Genomic DNA, 21,139 nt, shown 5'->3' on the forward strand with positions numbered 1-21,139 from the left:
ATGTAATATTAAGGGACTTCATTTTTTTTGTAAAAGGCTCCATTACAATAACATAATATTATGTTGCTGTAGGGGTAGTTAGGGTTTTTTTTGAGGGGAGGGGGAGGAGATAAAAATACTACTAATTTACTAATTTATGGTTAAGTACTTTATTAATATATCTCTATAATAATGGATTTTGCTTTTTTATAACTTTTTGTATATTCTTAATAATATAAATAAAGTTGTTTAAAAAAAGGAAAGTGCATGTTGTTTGGAAATTTCTATCAGGAGGTGAAAACGGAGTATCAAATAGTTGTTATAAAATAAAACATGTTATGGGGGAAGGAGAATGGTTTATGGTGGAAATCCAAGTCAAAGGTAATAGTTACAGTAATATTTCCAGTACTGAATCTTAAACAAGTGGTTTGGAAATTTGAAGCTATTAAGTTATTAAGGTAAAGCTAGATGTTGTCAACAATTAAATGGAAAAATTACATATTATTAAGGAGCTTCATGTACTTGAGATGTGGGTCCTAGGGAAGAATTAACACTTTGGATCCAGAGGTAGCAAAGTGAATGGAGAAATAAACTATTGCACCTAATTCTTTATGACTGGACTGATAACTAGAATTAGGTCAATGTGGTTCCATCTAGCCCAGTGGTTCTCAACCTTTTTCTTTCCACTCACATACCACTTTAAGTAATCCCTATGCCATCAGTGCTCTGTGATTAGTAAGGGATTGCTTAAGGTGGTATGTGAGTGGAAAGAAAAAGGTTAAGAACCATTGATCTAGCCTTTATTTGTGAAACATTATGCCACCAATTCTATTATAAGTTTCAGACAGGTCAAGAAGCATGCTCAAGCATAAATTACAGTAGCCATAGTTACACAAGAAATCATTTTTGAATTTGATGAGTATTTTTAGAAGTCCAGGACTGGGAGAATTCAAACAAGCATGGAGTCACTGTTTCAGGCCAAAGACCACTCATCAGAAGTGGTAAAGTGTGAGTCAAGGAATGGTTTCAGATGCAGAAAGGGGAAAAAAATTGAGATAAAATCTCTGTGATACAATGCAAACCAATGTTGTCAACATAACATTAAGTTAAAAAAAAACAGGAGTCATGAAGAGAAAAGAGTGAAAAATAATTGAAATAGTAAGATACAGTCATATCTTTGGAAAGAATTAAAAATGGCTGCCTGAAATGGTGAAATTAAATTTTACATCTAGAGAACTGCAAAATGCCCGGATGGAAGATGAGGGACTGTTCCTCAGGCTTACATTGGGGCATCACTGAAGTCAAAGTCAGAGAGGCCTTACTAAGAGTGGGATAAAGAATTAAAGTAACCGTTATTCAGCTTCACTAAAGTTTATTAAAAGATTTTTTGATAGTTTTGGTTTCTATTTGAAATCTACATCTACTTCCTGGTTTCTATTATTATCCTTTAATAGACTTTTTAAAATAATTTATATCAATTTAATTGTTTAAGCAAATTGTTTTGCTTAAATTTTTTAACATTTACTCCTGATGGTTTGTTAAGAAATCTACTGTTACCCATGCTCTTTTCAAAAGAAATGGCAATTATTTTTGGAGTTAAACAGCAAAGTTGGCAGATGCTATGTTTGTAATGCAATACACACAAGTGCTGGAGAAACTCGGCTGGTTGCGCAACCTCTAAAGGAAGTAAAGGGATATAGTCAATGTTTTAGGCTTGAGCCCTTCATTTTTTTTTTTTTTTTTTTTTTTTTTTAAATTTTTTATTTTTCACACCATAAATCACAATAGCCATGATATACACTTTTTCTTTTCCACACATTTACAGTGACTTTTTCTCCCTCCCCCCTCCCTCCTCCCAAGCCACCCCCCCATCCCTCCCCCCTCTCATCCATTTTAGTTATACAATCTAGGTTGCATTAATTCAGTTAGACAATGTTGTCATTCAACAAAAATACACCAGAAATTCTACTGAGTCCATTTTTTTCTTCTCTTCTCCTTCCATCAACTTAGGTAATGTTTGTTCCCGGTAGGTTTTCGCTATTGTATTTAATGTAAGGCTCCCATACTTGTTCGAATATTTCAATATTATTTCTTAAACTATATGTTATTTTTTCTAATGGAATACATTTATTCATTTCTATATACCATTGTTGTATTTTCAAATTATCTTCCAATTTCCAGGTTGACATAATACATTTTTTTGCTACAGCTAGGGCTATCTTAACAAATCTTTTTTGTGCATCCTCCAAGTCAATTCCAAATTCTTTATTTTTTATGTTACTTAGGAGAAAGATCTCTGGATTCTTTGGTATATTGTTTTCTGTTATTTTATTTAATATCTGATTGAGATCATCCCAAAATTTTTCTACTCTCTCACATGTCCAGATTGCATGAATTGTTGTTCCCCTTTCTTTTTTACATCGAAAACATCTATCAGATACTGTTGGGTCCCATTTATTTAACTTTTGCGGTGTAATGTATAGTCTGTGTAACCAATTATATTGTATCATACGCAGCCTCGTATTTATTGTATTTCTCATCGTTCCAGAGCATAACTTCTCCCATGTTTCCTTTTTTATCTTTATATTTAAATCTTGTTCCCATTTTTGTTTAGTTTTACCATTTGTTTCCTCATTTTCCTTTTCTTGCAGTTTAATATACATATTTTTTATAAATCTTTTGATTAACATTGTATCTGTAATCACATATTCAAGGTTACTTCCCTCTGGTAAACTCAAGTTGCTTCCTAATTTATCTTTCAAGTAGGATCTCAGTTGGTAATATGCCAGCGCTGTATCTCCCGTTATATTGTACTTATCTCTCATTTGTTCAAAGGATAAGAATCTACTTCCTGAAAAACAATTTTCTATTCTTTTAATCCCTTTTTTTTCCCATTTTCTAAAGGCAAGGTTGTCTATTGTAAAAGGGAGTAGCTTATTTTGCGTCAATATTAGTTTTGGTATTTGGTAATTTATTTTATTTCTTTCTACATGTATCTTCTTCCATATATTGAGGAGATGGTGTAATACTGGAGAAGTTCTATGTTGTACCAATTTTTCGTCCCATTTATATAATATGTGTTCAGGTATCTTTTCCCCTATTTTATCTAATTCTAGTCTCGTCCAGTCTGGTTTTTCCCTTGTTTGATAAAAATCTGATAGGTACCTTAATTGTGCGGCTCTATAATAATTTTTGAAGTTTGGCAATTGTAAGCCTCCTTGTTTATACCATTCTGTTAATTTGTCTAGTGCTATCCTCGGTTTCCCCCCTCTCCATAAAAATCTCCTTATTATTTTCTTTAACTCTTTGAAGAATTTTTCTGTCAGTTGTATTGGCAATGCCTGAAATAAGTATAGTATCCTTGGAAAAATGTTCATTTTAATACAGTTTATCCTTCCTATCAGTGTTAGTGGTAGCTCTTTCCAATGCTCTAAATCGTCCTGTAGTTTTTTCATTAGTGGATTGTAATTGAGTTTATATAATTGGCCTAGATTTTTGTTTATTTGCACACCTAGGTATCTTATTGCCTGCGTTTGCCATCTGAATGGGGATTCCTCCTTAAATTTTGAGAAATCCGCGTTATTCATAGGCATTGCTTCACTTTTATTTACGTTTATCTTGTATCCCGACACTTCTCCATATTCCTTCAATTTCTTATATAGTTCTTTTATTGATAGTTCTGGTTCTGTTAAGTACACTATCACATCATCCGCAAACAGACTGATTTTATATTCCCTGTCTTTTATTTTTATTCCTTTTATATTATTATCTCTTCTTATCGATTCTGCTAGTGGTTCTATAGCTAGCGCAAACAATAATGGTGATAGTGGGCATCCCTGCCGCGTTGACCTGCTTAAGTTAAATTGCTTTGATACATGTCCATTTACTGTCACTTTCGCTAACGGTCCCTTATATAATGCTTTAATCCAATTAATATACTTCTCCGGTAAACTGAATTTTTGCAATACTTTGAACAAGTAATTCCATTCTACTCTGTCGAAGGCCTTCTCTGCGTCTAAAGCAACTGCTACTGCCGGTGCTTTATTTCCTTCTACTGCATGAATTAAGTTAATAAATTTACAAATATTGTCTGTTGTGCGTCTTTTTTTGATAAATCCAGTTTGGTCTAAATTTACCATTTTCGGTACCTGTTCTGCTAATCTGTTCGCTAATAGTTTAGCTATTATCTTATAATCTGTGTTTAGCAAAGATATTGGTCTATATGACGCTGGTGAGAGTGGATCTTTCCCTTGTTTTAGTATCACTGTAATTATTGCTGTTTTACATGAATCTGGTAAGTTTTGTGTCTCATCAATCTGGTTGATTACATCCAGGAGGGGCGGTATTATTAGGTCTTTAAATGTTTTGTAGAATTCTATTGGGAGTCCATCCTCTCCTGGTGTCTTATTATTTGGTAAATTTTTTATTATCTCTTGTATTTCTACTGTTCCAAATGGTTCTGTTAATTTATTTTGTTCCTCTATTTGTAGTTTTGGTAGTTCAATTTTAGTCAAAAATTCATCTATTTTCCCTTCTTTCCCTTCGTTTTCGGTTCGGTATAATTGTTCATAGAATTCTCTGAAGTTTTCCTTAATTTCTTTTGGATTATATGTAATTTGTTTGTCTTTTTTCCTTGTTGCCAATACCGTTTTCTTAGTTTGCTCTGTCTTAAGCTGCCATGCTAGGATTTTGTGTGTTTTTTCCCCTAGTTCATAATATTTCTGTTTTGTCTTCATTATATTCTTCTCCACCTTATATGTTTGTAATGTTTCATATTTTATTTTTTTATCCGCCAATTCTCTTCTTTTGGTTGTATCTTCCTTTATTGCTAATTTTTTTTCTATGTTTATTATTTCCCTTTCCAACTGCTCTGTTTCCTGATTATAGTCCTTCTTCATCTTGGTTGCATAACTTATTATTTGCCCTCTAATGAATGCTTTCATTGCGTCCCATAGTATAAACTTATCTTCCACTGATTCCGTATTTACTTCAAAGTACATTTTTAATTGTTTTTCAATAAATTCTCTAAAATCCTGTCTTTTAAGTAGCATGGGGTTTAATCTCCATCTATACATTCTTGGAGGGATGTCTTCTAGCTCTATTGCCAATAACAGGGGTGAGTGGTCCGATAATAGTCTAGCTTTATATTCCGTTTTCCTAACTCTCCCTTGTATGTGGGCTGATAACAGGAATAGGTCTATCCTTGAGTATGTTTTATGTCTAGTCGAGTAGTATGAGTATTCCTTTTCTTTTGGGTTTTGTTTCCTCCATATGTCCACAAGTTTCATTTCTTGCATTGATTTAATTATAAATTTGGTTACTTTGTTCTTCCTGTTAATTTTTTTCCCCGTTTTATCCATATTTGGATCCAAATTCAGATTGAAATCCCCTCCTATTAGTATGTTCCCTTGCGTATTAGCTACCTTCAAAAAGATATCTTGCATAAACTTTTGATCTTCTTCGTTAGGTGAATATATATTAAGTAGATTCCAAAGCTCTGAATATATCTGACATTTTATCATAACATATCTCCCTGCTGGATCTATTATTTCCTCTTCTATTTTAAATGGCACATTTTTGCTAATTAATATAGCCACTCCTCTTGCTTTTGAATTATACGATGCTGCTGTTACATGTCCTACCCAATCTCTCTTTAATTTCTTGTGCTCCAATTCAGTTAAATGTGTTTCTTGGACAAATGCTATATCTATTTTTTCCTTTTTCAGTAAATTTAGTAGTTTCTTCCTTTTAATTTGGTTATGTATTCCATTAATATTTAGAGTCATATAGTTCAGCGTAGCCATTTTATATTTTGTTTATCTTCTCTTTCCGTTTTTCCATCATTACCTTTCCTCCTTTTCCATTTCTGTTTTCTTATTTTCAACTCTTTACCAGACAACATTCCTACAACATCCAACATTTTCCTTATTCTCCTATTTCTATCTTCTTTATCCCCAATCTCCCCTTCCCCTCCTGAGTTGCCCTTTATCCCTTGTCGGACAACCACATCTCCCCTCTCCATTTGGATTTGCGAATCCACTCGCAAGCGTCAACTGATTTTGCAGTGACCGCTCTTTTCCCCCCACCCAGCCCCCCCCAGAAAAGATTTCGTTTTTTATATGTCACAAAGGTCACTCTTTTAGTTCCCTCCTTATTCTCTCTATTCCATTACCTTCCCTTGTTAATTCTTGTCTATACTTTCTATGTTTTCCTCTAATTACAGATATTTTCACATATGCCCATTGTCTCTATTCACTCTTATACCTCTTTACCCGCATACATATCAATCGTGGTCATTTTTACCCTCCCTACCCGTCTTCATCCCTCAGTCTATTTTTGTCTTTACCCACATACATATCAATCGTGATAATTTTTGCTCTCATTACCCGTCTTCATCCCTCAGTCTATTTTTGTAATTGTTCTGCAAATTTTCGTGCTTCTTCTGGATCCGAGAATAGTCTGTTTTGTTGTCCTGGGATAAATATTTTCAATACCGCAGGATGCTTCAGTGTAAATTTATATCCTTTCTTCCATAAAATCGCTTTTGCTGCATTGAACTCTTTTCTCTTCTTTAGGAGTTCAAAGCTTATATCTGGATAAATGAAGATTTTTTGCCCTTTATACTCCAGTGGTTTGTTGCCCTCTCTTACTTTTTCCATTGTCTTCTCCAGCACCTTTTCTCTTGTAGTATATCTTAGGAATTTTACTACAATAGATCTTGGTTTTTGTTGTGGTTGTGGTTTAGGGGCCAATGCTCTATGTGCCCTTTCTATTTCCATTTCTTGCTGTAGTTCTGGACATCCTAGGGCCTTAGGGATCCATTCTTTTATAAACTCCCTCATATTCTTGCCTTCTACATCTTCCTTAAGGCCCACTATCTTTATGTTATTTCTTCTGTTATAATTTTCCATTATATCTATTTTTTGGGCTAGTAATTCTTGTGTCTCTTTAGTTTTTTTATTAGATTCCTCCAATTTCTTTTTTAAGTCTTCTACCTCCATTTCTGCTGCTATTGCCCGTTCTTCCATCTTGTCCATTTTTTTCCCCATTTCTGTTAAGGTCATATCCATTTTATTTATTTTCTTTTCTGTGTTGTTTATTCTTCTTCTTAAATCATTGAATTCCTGTGTTTGCCATTCTTTAAATGACTCCATGTATCCTCTAACAAGAGCAAGTACCTCCTTTACCTTGCCTATCTTTTCTTCTTCTATTTCCCTGTACTCTTCCTCTTCCTCTTCTTCTTCCTCTAGGTTGACCATCTGTTGTTTCTTTGCTGCCCTTTCCTCCTCTTCTTTCTTGTTTCCATTGTCTTCTGTGGTGTCTTCTTGCTGCAGGTGTTCTGCAGCTGTCGTTGCCGGCTGTGGAGATCGACTCCCCAGCTGGTCCCCCCTCCCGTCGGTGTGTTTTTTTGTATGCGCATCGCGCATGCGCGAGGAGTCGCGCATGCGCGGTTGCGCACTTTTACTCGGCTCTGTGAGCCATTGTTGTAGTTCTCTTTCTACCGACCTGAGGTAGTGGGGTCTTCTCTCCGCAGCGGGCCTCTTCGGACAGGTAAGGCCTTCACCTTTTTCCTCCGTTGTCTTCTCTTCCTCTCTTCTTTCCGTTGATTTTGATTTTTCTCCTTTTGTCTCCATCTTCTTTCCACCTTTATATTCACTTTTCTTTAACTTGTATTTCTGTGCCTTTGTATTTTCTCTCGTTTTTCCCGACTTTTCTGGAGAGGGCTGGAGTTCACCGTCCGGCCACTACTCCATCACGTGACTCCTCCGGCTTGAGCCCTTCATCATGGTACATCCCCCTGCCCTTCCTTCTTTTCTCCTCATTCTGAGCTAGCCCTTCCCCTCAGCTTTTTCATCTTCTGCCCTCCCACCCATACATATCCTTGTATGACCTCTTTCCTGTTGGCCTGTGGTCCTCACCTGCTCTTTCTTCCCTCCTCTCAGCTTCTAAGCTCCCCACCCTTATTCCCTCTCCATTCAGAGACCAATCCCCTCCTTTTGTCACTTCAGATTTTTACTCCAGCCCTCTTAGCAATATCAATGTATTTCCTCTGGCCTGATGGTCTGTGCTCTTCCCCCTGCCCTTTCTTCCCTCCTCTCCTCATTCCCCCCCCCCCCTCTTTTATTCAGGTACCTCCTAATACCTTGATGAAGGTATTGCCAGGCCTGAAATGTTGGTTATATGCTTTTTCTTCCTATACATAACCTGCTGAGGTTCTCCAGCATTTTCGTGTTTTGCAATTATTTTTGACCCACTTCTACTTCCTAATACTGAATTTCATTTACCATTTATCGACATTTATAGATATGGTATCAATTATATTTTAAAATGTCCATAAATCACTAAACACCATGGAAACAGCCAAATGACAAGATGCAAAAAAATACGGAGATAAACAAGACTATTAGATAATTGGACTGAATCTCACCTTCCCATTGTGGCCTTTAAGATTAACCTGATTTTCAAATGTGATCGTGGAATGAATATGAATGACATTTCCATTCACAATTGCAAATAGGTGTCCACCATGACTGAAGGAACACTAAAAGAAAAGATGCATTTAAGTGCCATCCAATACTTTAGAGGAAAAGCCATATTTGTAAATATGACAAAATGAGTGCAGTAAATTTCAAATTTAAAAAATGGTTCATTATTAATTTTATTTATTTGGATCTGGGCATTGCAAGAAATGTCAGCAACTCTTGCCCATCAGTAAACTTTGTGGGCAGTTGTATTAAACCACAGCAGTTCTCTTGAGGAAGAAAACTATGTCCATGATGCTGTTGGGGATGATGCTTTAGAAATTAGATCCACCAATGTGAAGGAAAGGCAAGATCATATGCAACTTGAAAGATTAACTTCCCATGTGCCTCAAGCCTTGCCCTTCAAGATTGTCAAAATCTTCAGTTCTGGAGATGTTGTCTGATGAGACAAGGTGTACTTGAACTTGAATATCTCAATGTGTTTTATACTTTACAGGCCCAGGATGGTGGATGGAGAACCAATCAAACGCATGACCTGATCTTGGGTTCTTTATATTGTTGGAGTTGAGAACAATAGAGAGTATTTAATCATACTCCTGTTTTGTGCCTTGGTATGGCAAAAAGGCTTTGAGACCTCCATGGATGAGTAACTTACTGTAGAATGCCCAATCTGCTCTGTGTATTAATGTGGCTGATTTATTGTGTTTCTGGTCAATGGTGATGCTCTGGTTGTGATGGAGGAGACTCCACAATAATCAAATATCATGGATAGTGGTTGCAATTACAATGTTTAAAGGACATTTGTGCAGATACATTGACAGGAGATGAATGTGACTAGCTCAGATCGGACACTTGGCCATCATGGACAAGTTGAGTCAAAGGGCCAGTTTCTATGCTGTATCACTTTCAGTCTCTCGCTTATTGGAGCTGGTCATTACCTGGCATGTTTGTGGCACAGATGTTACTTTCCAGTCATCAGCCCATGCCAAAATTGTGTCTCAGTCTGACTGCATTTTCCTTATTTTTTAAAATGGGCAAATTGGATTAGCACATATTGATACTTCAGTTGACATGCATGAGGTGGGCTGAAAGGACCCGTTTCTGTGATGTATTGTTCTAGGATTCTATGACTCAAAATTTGTTTGCGTTTTAGTTTTATAAACTCAGAAAGCTCAAACTCAAAATCATATATGGTCTCCTTTCTTACCGTAAAAGACAAAATTAAACAAAAATATACAAAACTACTTTAAAAACTATCCTGTTAGTTGACAGTTTGCGTTTCTGGTACTTAGGAAGAAGTTTGTTCTTAGCACTGTCAATTTGAGGGAGAAAACTAAATTTTGCTATTGGTAACTATATCAAACCACTGATGACAATGGTCACAAATTTAAACTTAAATCTGTTACTATTTTGACTCCATGAGGTTCAACAATGCAGTCACAAAGGCCAGAAGAAAGTACAACTCATATATTAAAGGTAAAAAGCTGAATTGTTTTCAGTATCTTTCAGCCTAAAGAAATCTCTTGGTGCCTGCCACATTGACCACCGCCAGTGGGCTGATATCGCCTCAAACCGTGCATCTTGGCGCCTCACAGTTTGGCGGGCAGCAACCTCCTTTGAAGAAGACCGCAGAGCCCACCTCACTGACAAAAGGCAAAGGAGGAAAAACCCAACACCCAACCCCAACCAACCAATTTTCCCCTGCAGCCGCTGCAACCGTGTCTGCCTGTCCCGCATCGGACTTGTCAGCCACAAACGAGCCTGCAGCTGACGTGGACTTTTACCCCCTCCATAAATCTTCGTCCGCGAAGCCAAGCCAAAGATCTTTCAGCTATTCCATTTGTTGTATTGAATTGATCCTTTGAGACGATCTGGAAACAAGTAGCTTGACAGAACTCACCTTTTATATCATACTTCATTCTAACAACATCATCAATAAGATACAGACCTCTCTACAGCTTCGAATTGTGAATTCTTTGAAAGATCGGATATCATCAATAAGAAGGTTCATAAGCCGTAGTTTATCAGAGAATCCAACAAGAATATATAAGCCAGATGGGTGCAGAGTAACGCTGTATGCTTCTTCCTGGAACTCCTTATAAAGCTCCAATACACTGGAAGAAAGAAAATCCACAATAACATTAATTTCAAAAAGTATTGGGAAGAAGTTCACGAGAACCTAATCAAGTATTATTAGTATTTAAATTCATAATCAGTTAAACAGATGCTTTGTTTTATTCAATTATGTTACTCAATGGACTTGTACAGGACCTCAGAAAATTTTGTCAAATATACATACAAATGCCAGTACCACACTTTGGAGCAGACACAGTGCCCTCCATAAGTTTGGAACAAATACACTTCTTTTGTCCCTGCGCTCTACAGTTTTAAATTTGTAATCAAACAATTCACATTTAATTAAAATACATGTTCCAGATTTTATTCAAATTTTTTTGTATACATTTTGGTTTGACCTTGCAGAAATTACAGCACTTGTTATGCAGTCTCCTCATTTCAGGCACCATAATATTTGGGGCATTTGACTTCACAGGTGTTCGTGAGTACTCAGGCATGTTTAATTGCTTCATTCATGAGAGTGAGGGTTGCTTCTAAGTTTTTGATCATCTTTGAAGTCTGTAGTTGCTATTTATCTACACGAGGACTAGAGTTGTACCAATGAAAGTCAAGAAAACCATTATGAGGCTGAAAAACAAAAATAAAACAGTAAGAGACATCACCGGAACATTAGGATTACCAAAATCAAGAGTTTGGAAAATCATTAAGAAGAAAGAGACAGTAGTCAATGACGTATCCAAACCTGCTTCCTGAAGAGTTTTTAATGATCTGTTGGACATAGGTTTGGGGATTTTTCTTCATTATGATGAAAATTCCTCTGTCACCAGGAGTGGAGGTTTTCCTTGGAAGACCTCCTTTTGCGAATACTGAGCTCACCAGTACGCTCTTCATAACGATGTTCCAAACTGTTGATTTTGATAATTCCTAAGGTTTGGTTATATCTCTTACCGTTTCACTCTTTTATTCAGCCTTATATTGGCTTCTTTGGCTTTCATTAGCACAACTCGGGTCCAAATGTAGAAAAAAAATGGCAAATGTTCTCTTGAACTACATGTGAATTGTTTGATTACAAGTTTAAAACCGTGGAGCACAGGGGCAAATAAAGGGGAAAAATAAGTGTCTTTGTTTCAAATATTATGGAGGGCACTGAATAGGCAATTTGAACCAGTTCTGCGATTCATCAAGATCATGACCTATCTTCCATCTCAATGCCATCTTCCTGTACCATTGCAGAAATTCACCATCCCCTGCAAGAAGAAATTTTTCCCCATCTCATTAACAAAAGGTCCACCTTTACTCTCTGACCCTGATCGCTATACTGTTAAATCAGTGGAATTATCCTTCTCATATTGGGTGTGGCAAATCCTGGATGATTTCATAAATTTCAATGGTGTAAATCCTGTCATTCTTCTAAACTCCAGAGAATATGGACTCAGCCTCCTCAATCTCTCCTCATCCACCATCCTTGGAATCAGTCTAGTGAATCTACTCTATAGACTCCCTATTGCAAGTAAATCCTTTTTTTAGGGAAGAAGACTAAACTTATTTACGATATTCCAGATGCAATCTCACCAAACCCTATATAATTTCAAAAAGATTTTTTGATCATGTATAAAAAGGTCAACATATCATTACCACTGCCTCTGAATGGTAGTTTTCAATGTCTTCTGTACAAGCACAACTGTGTCTGTTTGAACATTAATATTACCCAATCTCTTGAAAATTACTCTGCTTTTTTGTGCTCCAAAGTGGATAACAAAGGGGGCGTGGCGTGATGGCTTAGGAGAGAGATGTGTTCGAACATCTCTCCCAACAGATTTGCATAAAAGCCCATTTTGAAATGACCTTAAACTACATCAAAGTTGTTAAATTGTGATTTAACAAGCAATTAAATATAACTATGAAAAAAACTGGAGCTCAAACGATGAAGAAACAGTCTTTAAGACCATCAGTAAGTTTAGAAGTTCACCCAACCTTAGAAACAGAACCTGACCTCGAGTACTCCTCCCCGCCATGGGCAGCATCTTCTGCTGGCACCACTGATGGTGGGGCCAGTGCCCGGACTGCCGAACCCCGGGAAAGATGGTGTCCGGAGTTCCCCTCTGAAGCTGAAGATACAGTGTGCATGCGCATCATCCATACCGAGCATTTTTAACCCTGGGGGGGGGGGGGGTGTTACCACTTGTCGGTCCAGCGAGTCAGATTCGACTGAGAGTGGGCCCCATACCTGAGGGGAGGGAGAAAGGGGAGCTGAGGAGATGGAAAAGAAGTTTAAAGGGGCAGCAGAAGGGGGAAGAGGATCAGCTGCAAGGAAACAGTTCTGGGGAAGAGCTGATCAGCGATCCAGAAGAAGAGGTGCCTGAAAAACTTAAACCTGGTCAGCCTTTTACTGAATATGAAGAATATTTTGATGGACAGTTCCAAATTATGCTGCAACAAATGTCAGTGGGTTTTACTTCTGTCAATAATCAACTGGCTAGTGTTAGGGACGATATTTCTACTGCAAAGGCTAAAATGGTGAAACATGCAAAAGTGGTGGATAGAGTGCAAGAAACAGTGAAGAAGACTGATGACAAATTGAAAGACTGTGTTAAAACTATTGGTTAATGTCAAGAAAAATTTGATACGTACGATGATTCTTTTAAGGGATGGAGAGTAGAGAAGGAAGATTTATTGAAAAATTTGTTACCTTGGAGAATCAGTCATAGAAATAATGTGAAAATGGTTAGACTTCCAGAAGAGTTTGAAGGATCAGATCAGGTGAAATTTTTTCGTAAATGGATACCAGAGGTGTTGCGTGCTGAGATGTTTCCAGAGGGTTGGAACTGGACAGAGTACTTAGAGCTTTAAGATGTAATTCAATGACTGGTCAGCAACCCTGGTTGGTTTTGATTTGATCCTGGAGATATCAAGATAGGAAATTAATTTTGTGACTGGCAGTAGAGAATGCAAGACAACATGGAGGCCCTTTGATGGTTCAAAATAGAAGGTTTTTTTTAATGCAGACTCATGTCAGAATGTTATTAAAAGGAGTAAAGAATTTAACCCTGCAAAAGTGGTTCTTTGGCAGAAAGGTTATATATTTGCCTTTCGATTTCCTGCATTGTTAAAAGTTTTTTTATAGCAACTATGATTCTCGTTTTTTTGATGACGAGAGAGAGGCCTTGGAATTTGCGAAGTCTTTGCTGGACCTTAAGAAAGGTCAGTCTTCCCCATCCCAAATGAGAAAGAATGGAAGTGGAGAGGAGTCTTGGAAGGGCAAGAAGAAGAAGGGGAAGAAAGGTCAACTGGAAGAAATGCAGTGAGAGATTTCAAGTGATTCTGATGAGGGTCAATGTATGAAGATTAAGTGAACAAAGAACTGGAAGAAACCTACCATACTTGAGATGTAAACTTTGAAGTTGTGATGAATCTGTGTGTAGGGGGTGGGGAATGTGAACACATTGTAGCTCAGCCAAAACTGTCACTCGCTTAGTGGCTTGGGCCGCTACCCGTGTTTTTGGGGAAATAGTACTTGCAACTGGGGGGGGGGGGGGCGGGGGGGAAGTGGTTGGGAGTAAGTTTTTATATATATATTTTTTCTTCTTTTTCTTTCTTTAAAGAGGTGATTTGTTGAGATGGAGATCCAGCTGCCCGGACTATGGAGAGGATAAAGTGGTTGGCTAATCTAAAATTTGCTCCATTTAATGTGAATGGGCTCAATAATCTGATTAAGCACAAGAAAATGTTAAATTAGATTAAGAAATTTCAAGTTATGCTGTATTTTTGCAAGAAACACATTTAATGGACAGTGAGCATCAAAAATTGAAAAGGGATTGGGTAGGTCAAGTTATTTATTCTTTTAGTTTGAAAGCTAGAGGGGTAGTGATTTCAATCCATAAGAATTTATCTTTTATTTTGGAATCTGTATATGAGGCAATTGATAGTTTTGATAATTAATTGTAGGATTTCTTCAGAATCTTGGACTTTGGTGAATATTTATGCACCAAATATCGATGATGAAAATTCTTTTCAGGATGTTTTGCTTAATATGCCAGAGTCTAAAGATCAAATGATAATAGTTATTTAATTGCTGTTTGGATCCAGTGATGGATAGGTCGGGTAAAGTTGTACATAAGAAAAAAATGGCTAAGAAGTTATTGTTTTTGATGAAGGAAATGAATTAAATTGATGTGTGGAGGAAGATGAACGTAAAAGAGAAAGACTATTCATATTATTCAGCACAATACATTTATTCTAGAATTGACTTTTTTTATAATGTCGACTCAGTTATTACATAATGTAGTGGAAACTAAATATAAAGCTAGGCTTTTATCTGACCATTCTTTAGTGTTGTTGATGTATATTGGGACTGAAATGCTGCAACTGTGGCAGTGTGAGCAGTGGAAGAAAGACAGCCACCATGTTGAGGGTCGTTAATGACTGGTTTTATTCAAAGTCAGCGTGCCCCGATAAGGGCAGCAGGAGCTCAGTCACCTGGTGCATTGTGACATCAGAATCGCTGCCCAGGGTGCGCACTGGAAGGGATGCTGAAGTCAGAGAGAAACCTCGGATGATGTCATTTCCCCATGGCTGCCCTACCACGTGGCGATACAAACAGGCCCGGTTCGCCATGAGGATATGCGCCGCCACACAACTTCCCCACAGAACCGGCTATGCGTCCTGTTGCTTTGGCGGCTGGTCCCGGCGCTTGGTCGTGGCCGTCTGCACTGGCTGTGATGTCCAGATGGGCCGCCTTCAGGTGGTCCACCGTAAAAAGTTCCTCTCTCCCCACAACATCCAGGGTGAAGGTGCAAGACTTTGTACGGCCCCTCATATGGTTGCTGTAGTGGTGCACCTTGTGGTCCCCTCCACACGAAAATGAACTGGGCCAAGTCGAGTTCTTTGAGGAGATGAAATGGCCAGGTGCCGTGGTGTGCCAGGGGTGGGGGGAGCTAGGTAGGCCAGTTGCCTGCGTAGGTCCGCCAGCAGGTTTTTGTCAGTGGCCATGGTGTCAGGGTTTGAGCCGAAAAGCTCACCCGGCAGGGAAAGCGGTGTGGTACAGACCATCTCCGCTGCTGAAGCCTGGAGGTCCTCCTTTGGTGCCATTCTAATCCCGAGGAGGATCCAGGGTAGTTCGTCCACCCAGTCTGGTCTGGAGAGCCTGGCCATAAGTGATCCCCTCAGGTGCCTGTGGATCCTCTTCTTTAACCCATTAGACTGTGGTGGTATGCTGTGGTGAGGTGGAGCTTGACCTCCAGGAGCTCCGCCATCTAAGTCCACAGGGCAGACATGAACTGCGCCCCTCTATCACTAGTGATGTGTGCCGGGACTTCAAAACGGGCAATCCATTGGCTGACCAGTGTCCTAGCGCACATCTCTGTGGAGGCCTCCTTAATCAGGATGGCCTCCGGCCATTGTGGCCCGATCCACCACCGTGAGGAGGTAACGAGCCTCCTTGGACACCGGCAGGGGCCCGACGACATCAACGTGGATCTGTCGGAATCTGCGAACTGCCAGGTCGAAATTCTGGATGGAGGCTCATGTGTGTTGCTGTACCTTTGAGGTCTGGCACCTGGTATAGTTCCTGGCCAACCCGTGCCACATAAACCGCTCCGCGACCATCTGCATGGTTGCCTGTACCCCTGGGTGAACAAGGTCGTGGATCAGACTTAAGACCTTTGCCCTCCAGTGCGGAGGGACCACAGGCACGTCGTGCCTGTTGAGACGTCACAGAACAATTTCTCCGGGCTGCTGGGCACCCAGACATCCTTGAGTTTGAGCCCCAAGACGGCGGTCTGCAAGGCCTGCGTCTCCGCATCATTCCTTGTAATCCAGGCCGGGTGCAAGAGTGTTGATGGCTGGACAGGAGAGCGAATCCGCCACTACATTGTCCTTGCCAGCCCTGTGTTGGAGGTCCATTGTGAACTCAGACACGTTCGAGAGGTAGCCTTACTCTCTGGCGGACCATGGATCCTTCGCCATCGTCAGTGCTTGAGTGAGGGGCTTGAGATCTGTGAAAGCTGTGAACAGCTTTCCCTCGAGGAAGTAGCTGAAATGGGGGATGGCCAAATACAGCGCCAGGAACTCCCGGTCAAAGGCTCTGTATTTGAGCTCCAGGGGACACAGCTGCTTGCTGAAAAAGGCCAGCGGGCGCCACTATCCATTGAGTCACTGTTCCAAAACCCCCCCCCCCCCACTGCTGTAGCTGAGGTGTCCACGGAGACCACAGTGTTTGCCTCCAGCCGTGGGTGCACCAGCAGCGTAGTGCTGACCAAAGCTTCTTTTGTTGAGATGAAAGCCCTGTCCACCTCCTCTGACCATGATAAAGTCTTTTCTTTGGTGCCATGAGCACGAACAATGGGCACATGATGCACGCAGCTCTGGGGATGAAACAATGATAAATGTTCACCATACCCACGAACTCTTGATGGCCTTTCAGGGTGGAGGGTTTGGAGAATCGTTGAACAGCTGCTACCTTCTCAGTCGCTGGCGCGGCCCCAGCCGCTGAAATGGTGTGCCCCAGGAACTGGAGGGACTCCTTGATGAATTAGCATTTGGCTGCGTTGACCGAGAGGACAAAGTCTGCCAGCCGGGCAAAGAGTGTGTGGAGGTGGGCTTTGTGTTCATCGCGGTTGCGACTGGCAATGAGAATATCGTCCAGGTAAATGAACACAAAGTCCAGGTCTTTTCCAACTGCGTCCATGAGCCACTGGACCGCGTTCTTTAGACCAAAGGGCATACGCAGGAACTCAAAGAGGCCGAAAGTGGTGATAATGGCTGTCTTACCCAAGTTGTCTGGATGCACTGAGATCTGATGGTATCCCCACACGAGGTCCACTTTGGAGAAGACCCGTGCACCGTGGAGGTTGGTGGAGAAGTCCTGTATGTGGGGCAATGGGTACCGGTCGGGGGTGGTTGCATCATTCAACTGACGGTAGTCCCCGCACTGTCTCCAGCCCCCGGACAATTTCAGCACCATATAGAGCGGTGATGTCCAGGTGCTGTCAGAGTGCCGGACGATTCCCAGTTCCTGGAGCCTTGAAAACTCTTCCTTTGCCTGCTGGAGCTTCTCAGGTGGCAGCTGTCTGGGTCTAGCATGCAGCGGGGGGCCATGTGTGGCGATGTGGTGACCCCATGCTGGGGCAGGGTGGCATTGAACCATGGCTCTAAGATGGCAGGGAATTAATGGAGGATCTTGTCGAATTCATCCCTGGCGGCAGCTACGCTGGCAATTTCAGGCCTGCGTGCTTCTGCTGTGTCCAGTCGGGTGGAGTGGAACATTCGGGCGTTGACCAGTCTTTTGCCCTTCATGTCAACCAGTAGGCTGTGAGCTCTGAGGAAGTCGGCCCCTAACAGCGCAGTGCCCATGGAGGCTAGGACAAACCTCCAGTGGAACTTCCCCTTCTCGATCTGCATCTATGCCCTGCGGGTGCCATAGGTCCTGATGGTGGAGTTATTGGGCACCCACAGGGTTGGACCTCGAGCTAGGGTGCGAGACTCTAATGCTGGGGGTGGGGGGGGGGGGGCGGGGAGGATACTGAGTTCAGCCCGTGTCCCCCAGGAATCGGTGGCCAGTGGATCTGTCTGTCACATGAAGGAGGCTGTTTGTGTGGCCAATCGTCACAGCCATACATGGTGGCTGGCCTGGTCGTTTCCCTGAAATCCACAGGGCCGGCGGCACTTACGGGCTTGTGCTCCCCAGCGCTTGTGGTAGAAACACCAGGTCGACTGGTCCTCCTCTGGCTTGGTCTTGATAGCTGGCTCCTGCTCGTACCACCTGGATGAGGGCTCTCTTGTCCCTCTTCGTGCGCCAGAGGGCATCTGCACAGGCTGCTGCTCTCCTCACGTTTGAGAAGTCTTCATCTGTGAGGAGCAGCTGGATGTCCTCCGGCATCTGTTCCAGGAATATCTGGCGGAAGAGAAAACAAGGCTTGTGGTCTTCCGCCAGGGCCAGCATTTCGTCCATCAGCACCGACAGACTACAGTTCCCAAGCCCATCTAGGTGAAGGAGCCTGGAAACCCGTTGCTGGGGAGTTAGCCAGAAATTTCCAAGCAGCAGGTCTTTGAGGGCTGTGTACTTGCCTGTAGCCAGGGGGTGGTGGATGATGTCATCCACCCTCACTGCCGTATCTTGGTCCAGAGCGCTCGCGACGTGATAGAACATCATGGCGTCTGAGGAGATGTTGCAGAGTTGAAATTGGGCTTCCGCCTGCCTGAACCATGTTCTCGGTTGGTAGGTCCAAAAGTGGAGGAAGCTTAATGGAGACAGCATTAACCTCTGCTGAATCCATGGCGTTTTGAATCCAGAAAAACGTCTGGGCTCATTGGGGTCACCACTATGGCGGTGTGAGCAGTGAAAGAAACACAGCCTCCACATTGAGGGTCGTTAATGACTGTTTTTATTCCAAATCCGCACACCCACTTTAAGGGCAGCTTGAGCTCAGTCACCTGGTGCATTGTAACGTCATAATCGTTGCCCAAGGTGCACGCTGGAAGGGATGCTGGAGTCAGAGAGAAACCTCTGACGACGCCATTTCCCCATGGCTGCCCTGCCACGTGGCGATACAAGCGGGGCCGGTTCGCCAGGAGGATGTGCGCTGCCACACAACCCTCTTATCATTGGAGATTTAATCTGTCATTGTCAAAAGATGAGGGATCTTGTAGGTTAATAGTCAACAGTTTTTGGATATAAATAGAGATTTGGTGACTAGAAGGTTTATATTGTGGGATGTATTTAAAGCGTTTTTGAGAGGACAGATTATTGGTTATACAGTTAGATTGAAAAAACAGTACTTAGCTGAATCAGAAAGGTTAGAACAGGAAATTGGAGTTTTAGAAAAGGAGTTACAAAAGGAAAAAAAAGAGGTAAATTGGATGCTTTGAAATTGGAATATAGTACATTACAAACTTATAGAGTTGAAAGGTTATTACACAATGATCTAATCAGAGATATTATGAGTTAGGAGATAAAAACACAACTGCATGGCAGTTGAAATCTGAAGAAATGTCAAGAAGGATAAAAGCAGCAAGGAAGAATTCAGGGGTATCTTATAGGCCACAAGAAATCAACGACCAGTTCAAGGAATTTTACAGAAAATTGTATACCTCTGAAATAAGACAAGAACAAAATAGAGGAGTGCTTAAGAGGACTTCAGTTGCCAAGGTTAAATGACTGGACTAGGGATCAGTTGGAAAGACCAATGGTTTGAGAAAAATTAGACTGGCTTTGAATCTTATGCCAAATGGTAAATCTCTGGGGGAGGATGGGTTTACAGTAGAATTTTACAAAAAGTTTTGGTTTCGTTTTTCCAGTATTTGAGGGAGTTTTTCAACATGTATCGGATTCTCAATCGGTTCTGGAATAGTTTTCTCAAGCAATTATTACGGTGATTCTTAAAAAGATAAAGATCCATTAAACCTGGGGGCATATTGGCCAATTTCATTATTGAATGTTAATTATAAGATTTTGACTAAGGTTTTGGCAAACAGAATAGCACAGTATTTACCGAATTTGATTCATATAGATCAAACTGGTTTTATTAAAGGTAGAAATTCGACAGATAATGTGGTTAAATTGATTAGTTTGATAAATGTCTCAAGGGAAGAATCTCACTTACCTTTGTTCTCATCATTGGACACCGTAAAAGCTTTTGATAGGGCAGAATTTTTTAAAATTTAAAGTATTAGAAAAATTTTGGTTTGGAACAACGTTTATTGGTTGGATTAAGGCAATATATAAGCAACCCAAGGTGCGAGTGGTGACTAATGGAGTTTTATTGGATTCCTTTAATTTAGAGCGATCAACTAGACAAGGGTGTCCTCTGTCACCGGCCTTGTTTGCATTGATAATTGAACCCCAAGTAATAAGACAAGATAAAATAAAGGGGATTACATCAGGTTTAAAGGAATATAAAATTAGTTTATGTGCAGGTGATGTATTGGTATATTTGACTGACCCAAAAGAATCCTTGAAGATATTGCAGGAAATATTGTTACAGAATGGGGAGTTATCTGGTTACAAAGTGAATTGGAATAAGTGAACTTATGCCAGAAGCTGATTATTCTGAAGGTAAAGGCGTAATAGAATTTAAGTGGTCAAATTGTATTAAATATTTAGGTATTAAAGTGAATAAAAATATAAATCAATTGGTGAATTTGAATTATTTACCATTATTGTCTGCAATAAAAGAGGATTTGAATAAATGGAAGGATTTGCCATTAACATTGGTAGGAAGAGTGAATTATATAAAAATGAATATATTTCCAAGACTCCAATATTTTTTTCAGAATATACCTTGTAAGGTACCAAAGAGATTTTTTTTTAAAGGATTTAAATGTGTTGGTGAGGAAAGCTTTATGGAAGGGAAAGTTGATGTGGGTTTCTATGCATAAATTAACTTGAAAATATGAGTTAGGTGGTATGCAACTTCCAAATTTTGTAAATTATTATAATGCAGCCCAGTTGAAAATTATTAATAGAATGTTTTACTTAGATAGTTCTGTAATTTGGTTAGATATTAAATTGAAGAGAATTGAAGAGGATAGAAGGGATCATTTTATTTATAAATGGAATAGTAAAATTATCAGTAGTCATAAATCTCCAGTTTTATTTCATTTGA

At 40.2% G+C, this 21,139-nt stretch overlaps 1 protein-coding gene across 2 annotated transcripts in view; it reads right to left on the bottom strand.

The window, feature by feature from the left end:
- Positions 1-21,139, bottom strand: part of cfap57 (cilia and flagella associated protein 57) — a 126,566-nt gene that overhangs the window by 70,608 nt on the left and 34,819 nt on the right. Inside the window, exons 7-8 of one of the 2 annotated variants that reach the window (XM_069939029.1) lie at positions 10,411-10,576; positions 8,408-8,521 (exon numbers count right to left, since the gene is read on the bottom strand). In XM_069939029.1, coding sequence (XP_069795130.1) covers positions 8,408-8,521; positions 10,411-10,576 — 280 coding nt within the window. The remainder of the gene's footprint in view (positions 1-8,407; positions 8,522-10,410; positions 10,577-21,139) is intronic. The other variant, XM_069939030.1, reaches the window with a different exon arrangement.

Source organism: Narcine bancroftii, chromosome 5 (assembly GCF_036971445.1).
Source record: "Narcine bancroftii isolate sNarBan1 chromosome 5, sNarBan1.hap1, whole genome shotgun sequence".
Taxonomy (NCBI): Eukaryota; Metazoa; Chordata; class Chondrichthyes; order Torpediniformes; family Narcinidae; genus Narcine; species Narcine bancroftii.